Here is a 5,758-nt window from a genome sequence, read left to right as displayed (position 1 = left end):
CACCAAGTTCCAAAATATTCAATTCATAGCCCCAAAAAGTGGGGTGGACATCACCATTTAAAGAGGCTGGTTTACCCAAAAGTATTCGGTTACAACTACTTCTAACATAACAGAATTCGGTTTCAAGAGAAATAAGAGAGAGAGTAGACAAAACAAAATTATTCCATAAAAAAACATAAACTGACCCATATGCACACTTGGGCCGAGAGACGGGTGAATAAAATATTTTAGGACCGAGGTTTTTGATGAACAGACCGTAACACAATGTTACGAGATGTTTAATCTAGAATGCAATAAATCGATATTCCTTGTCCTCAAAGACATTATTATGTAGATAATAACTTTTTTTCAATTGAGTTTATGTTTTCCGATTTATAAAAGTGTTAACCTCTCCATTATTGGTGTGAACAAATACTCTTTTATGATCTCCCCATATCAACAAAATTCCGGATACAATATACAAAATAGCAAAAACACATCATCAAATAGTTAGATGACTGCTATATATATGTTTGAAAATTCGACTAAATGAACATTTACAAGTCAGATCTCATTTTTCTAAAATCAAAAGGAGATCATTGTTTATAGTTGTTTCTGTGATACAGATCATGCCTATGCTAGATGAATCCTGGTTAATCCCATGGATCAACCATTTCAAATAAAATGCTTGGCATTATAAATTATAAATTTAAAAATAAAAAATTATATTTAATTAATTTAATTACCGAATTTCATCGAATTAAGAGTTTTGACTATCGATTTTCAAAAATTCGGTATTTAAAATTATCAATTCGTTAAAATTCGATAGTCAAATTAGTTCGACATTAATATTTTATTTAATTATTTTTAAATGTTTTGGTTTTTATTTAATATATTTTATTTTATTAAATTTGACTTACAATTCTCTATCATAGTTCTTGATAATGTGACTATTCTAGTTTAAAATATGTTAAAAAAGAGATAAAAGATATGAATAAATGAGTTTTAATGCATGTTTAATCATAAAGAATATTTTAATTGATAATATACTCAATATAAATATTGTAAATGGAATAAATTTACCCCAAACATTATTGTAAACATAAATGAAGTTAACAAATATGTGTTTATTATTATCATGCAGCATCCGCAAATCCAATTCTCGATCTTCCAAAGTCAAATACGGTATGATAACGAACCATGAATATGTCCCCCAAAATCCTTCATAGAACACATTAATATAAATTTATCAATATATTTATTTATTTATTTTCATTTTAGAAAAAAAGAGGAGAGATTGTGTCAAACCAAAAGGGTTTATAAGGAGGCAAATTAAAATTATCATCCAAAGAAATAAAGCCACTTTTGCATTCTTCAGCAGCACCTTCTCCCATCTTCCATATATACTAATTTAGGACAAAATAAATATTTTATCAACAAGTTCAATAAGAGCACAAAATATATAACAATTAAGGTAAAATAAGATAGATATGTATTTACCTCCTTAGACGAGAGGGAAAATTTTCTACCACCAATTAAAAACGAAACTATAGGCATTGAGGAAATTTGTGAACAATTCACAGTTGATGCTTGATATGGTCTTGGCAGTGAATCACAGAGCTGATGTAAACATTATTTTTTGATTATAATGTTAATTTAAATGATTTTAATTGAGAATAATAAACATTTACCTTATTAACATAGTTTAAAATATCATTTTTTGTTTGTTTCTTCACTAGCCGACTCTCCATCCACACAACTATCATTTCACAAGTATCGCACATGCCGATAGAGAAAACATGTGATGTTATTCTATTACTATTTTTCTCGATACGCTTAGTTCCATTAACTGGGCATAATCCAATTAGGGAACAAATTTTCTTAGCCTATTAAAAGTTAAGACAATATTAGAATTTGTGTATTTTAAGAAAAATCAAATTTTAATAAGAAAAATAACAACCTCTTCTAGGAGCATTTTCAGAATGGTTTGTCCATACTCTTTAACAATTGACTTGCATTCATGACTTACTACTCCCTTGACTCCAATTTCATGGTTTAGCATGGTAATAGCAGTCTACAGTTATAAAAATAATTTATTATTTATCGGCCATTATATTAACAACAAATTAAAACTCTTTTTCAGTTTCACATACCGTTGGACCTGCCAACAAAGAAGTTCCAGAATCCGCAATTGCAGAACAACCAGATCTGCAAACACCTTCAAAATGTACTAAATAATCAATAAATGACATGTTCTCTCTTTTTCTTTCTTTTTCATACCACCAACATGACTTCCCATTACACACTATCTCTTAGTTTAAGAAATGACCTCTTCTTTTATGAATGATTGATGAAAGAACTTACCTATTGATTGACCATTGATTGAAACATTACTCATATCAAACTACAAGATCAAACACATTATAAGGTTATAAAGGAAACAACCATACACATTAAAAATATACACATTAAAAATATATATATAAGTTTCACAACCTGCCAATAAGGCTTGTGGGTCACAGGGACATAAGTATGGCTCCCCTTGTGATGCTTTGGATCAATCTCACCAAACACAAGTTCACCTCCTTCCTCTTCTTTTGCGTTTCTATTAAGCCAAAATGAGAACACTGGATTCCGAATCAGTCCCTGGTTCATCATGTTGTACCTGCAAATATGAGAGGTTACTCCTTATCTTAAAATGAATATCACAACAAATTTTGTTTTTACATAGATAGTGCATACCATATTGGAACAACACCATAATCTGTTAGCTCCCGAAATCCAAGGCCAAGAATGCCATCAAACTTAGCAAACTTAAATATAGAACGGGACACTCTTGTTGCTTCAATGAAGTCCTGTAGTTGTAGAGAATTTAAGTATAGTATTAGTATTAAAGAAATTATGATTTGGAAAATCTATGAAAGGCTAATGTTGTATATATATAATAACCTGATTCTTGATTGTTAAACCACCAACTAAAATATTGTCTTGGCTAAACCTGCCAGCTATTGAACCTGAATCATAGTGTATCTCAGCAGATGTTCCTGTGCAAAACAGCAACATTATTATGTTTCAATTCAATATCACCTTCCTGCTTACATGAAGTTATTTCTATAAAAGTTGCAACAGACACCAACCGTTCTTTTTATACGTTCTTGAACGACGGGCATAGTATTTGTTCTTCTTATATGTTCTTAAACGAGGGACATAGAAACACCAACGCTGCAGGAGAAACAGAGGCAAATTCAACACAATTTTCTCCCCTAATAAAATTTGTATGAATGATATATGATCAAACTTACAGATAAGTAGCACCTTCTTGAGGAAGGTATCCACAGATTAGAGCTTCCTGTATCAAATTGCACAGTGAATTTCTGTGGTGGTGTACCGATTGAAATCTCACCATAGTACTGCATGTCCATGAAATTCGTTAGCTTTACAATGCCGTCAGCATTTTGAGAATCCAGTATTTGCGTGGTAATCTGAACAGGGATCCGGTTGTTTTCATCTAACTTAAACTTTTTGAGTCCAATTCTAACGATTCCATCGTTGGATTCAGAAAACGCCTGTTGAAGAAGGAGGGATGAAAGAAAAAGAGTGATAACTGCTGCACTAAACTTTGTTCCCATGCTTGATCACCTGAAAAGTTGATTCAGAAAATGCAGAAATCGACTAATTAATTAACTGACACGACATGTATATATATATAAGATTGCTGATCACCTACAGACGCCTCCTCCGTAGCAAAACGAAGACGCAATGAATCGATGTTGATGGATATATATCGACATTTCTAGAGCTTAAATTGTTCTCCTAAAGTAGTTTTTGCTGAATGCTGATGAAAAGGTGGCGTTCACTGGTTGATCGGGTTAAAATGACGACGAAAAGTATCAGTAAAGCAAATGAACCAGATTTAGGTTTATATTCTCTGAATCCGACCATTTCAATTTTTTTCAAATTATTAACTTTTCGATATTTTAAGTCAAATTTCTCCCATCATCTCTCGTTTGGTAATAAATTGCCGTTCTTCATCGACAAACTTTTCATTTAACTAATAAAAGTACATATAGTATTTAATGTACTTCTTAAAGCAAATAGAATTATGTATCATTTGATTACATGACTAACAAATGACTTACAAATATTAGTGTAAAGTCTAAGTATTGTTTGGGCGACATGCTCTTTCAATAGGTCTATTATCAGGTTTAAAAACCTAAAAATATATTTTCTTCTAATAGGCAAAATTTTGTTTTCGTTCTAAACAATTTTAAGGTACCTATCAGAATCGACCAAAGAGCTGTGATGCCCTAAGTTTGGTGGGTAGAATATTTTTTTTGGTTGAAAATTAATTAATTTTAGGTTCACCTTCATTTTTCATTTTTAATTTTTTTAAAATTTAAATTTTAGTAATCAAATTTCATAATTTACTTTATTTTTGTGCGCTCGTGAAAGATCGAGTTCTTAGACGTGTATGGTGCTCTGGTTATCGCAGAACAACTCCACTTTATCATGCTTCACCACAAATTCACCCGAGACCCTTCAACTAAAGTGTCTCCTTGACACCATCCGTCATAGCGATATACTTGGCGGCTTCCGTTGTTGAAAGGACAACTACAAATTGTAATTGTACCTTCCAACTTACCAAGCATCCAAATAGGGTAAACACATATCCCGTTAGGGACCATCACTTGTCCAAGTCATCTGCAATATCAGCATCAACATATCCTCTCAACATATCCTCTCAACATATCATTCCCTACACCCGCCCATTTAAAACAAAGACTGACATTTAAGGATCCTCCAATGTAATGGAGAACTCATTTCGTCGCCTCCCAATGTTCTTTCCCCGGGTTGGCCATAAATCGACTAACAAGACTAACCGCGTGAAAAATTGGGCTGCGTACATACCATGACATACATTAATTAAGCTCCCGACATCTCGCATATGGGGTGTTTTCCATTCTCATTTTTTCTTCCTCGATATTGGGTGATAATTTTGAGGAGAGTTTGAAATGAGTAGCTAATGGTGTTTGAACCGCCTTAGCGCCAGGCATCCCAAACTTGGCAACCACTTTTCAAAGGTAATCGTTTTGAGACACGAACATGGAGCCTTTCTCCTAATCCCGCTCAATCACCATCCCAAAATTTTATTTCTCGGTCCCATATCCTTAATCTCAAATAATTCCCTAGCAAACTCTTGACCTTGTGAACTTCTTCCTTATTTCCCAATGCGATTAACATATCATCCATGTATAACAATAGAAAGACCCCATAACCATCAACCCACTTGATATAAACACAACTATCGAAATTGTTCCTCACAAAATCGTTACGAACCATAAAATCATCAAAACAAAAGTACCATTGTCTTGGAATTGTTTCAAACCATAAATCAAGCGTTTAAGGAGACATACCTTTCTTTCATGACCGGGTTTGACGAACCCCTCGGGCTGCATCATAAAGATCTTCTCATCCAAGTTCCCATTAAAAGTTTTGTCTTTACATCCATTTGCTCGAGCTCCAAACCAAACTGATTCACTATAGCGAGCAACACATGAATGGACATGTGTTTCACTACCATGGAGTAGATCTCGTTAAAGTCGACTCATTCGCGTTGTGTAAAACCCTTAACTACCAATTTTTCCTTAAACCATGCTTTGTTATTACCCCTCTACACTTTTTTTCATTTGAACACCCACTTTGAACCAACCACTCGCTGACTCTTGAGTTTGTCAACTAATTCCCATGTCTCATTTTTGTCAAGCGATGTCATCTCCTC

General features: G+C 33.2%; 1 protein-coding gene across 1 annotated transcript; it reads right to left on the bottom strand.

Moving 5' to 3' along the window:
* Window positions 1-1,115: 1,115 nt before the first annotated feature.
* LOC124935891 (aspartic proteinase A1-like) lies at window positions 1,116-3,608 on the bottom strand. The gene is made up of 12 exons (XM_047476324.1): window positions 3,251-3,608; window positions 3,117-3,146; window positions 2,929-3,023; window positions 2,722-2,834; window positions 2,476-2,644; window positions 2,344-2,383; window positions 2,133-2,197; window positions 1,937-2,053; window positions 1,671-1,865; window positions 1,480-1,599; window positions 1,288-1,385; window positions 1,116-1,200 (listed from the first exon to the last, which is right to left on the bottom strand). The coding sequence occupies exons 1-12, from the start codon at window positions 3,606-3,608 to the stop codon at window positions 1,116-1,118; spliced, it is 1,485 nt and encodes a 494-aa protein (XP_047332280.1).
* Window positions 3,609-5,758: the final 2,150 nt, after the last annotated feature.

This window comes from Impatiens glandulifera, chromosome 4, assembly GCF_907164915.1.
Source record: "Impatiens glandulifera chromosome 4, dImpGla2.1, whole genome shotgun sequence".
NCBI classification, from domain to species: domain Eukaryota; kingdom Viridiplantae; phylum Streptophyta; class Magnoliopsida; order Ericales; family Balsaminaceae; genus Impatiens; species Impatiens glandulifera.
Note: the sequence above shows the minus strand (reverse complement) of the source record. Positions and strands in the feature narration are given on the sequence as shown.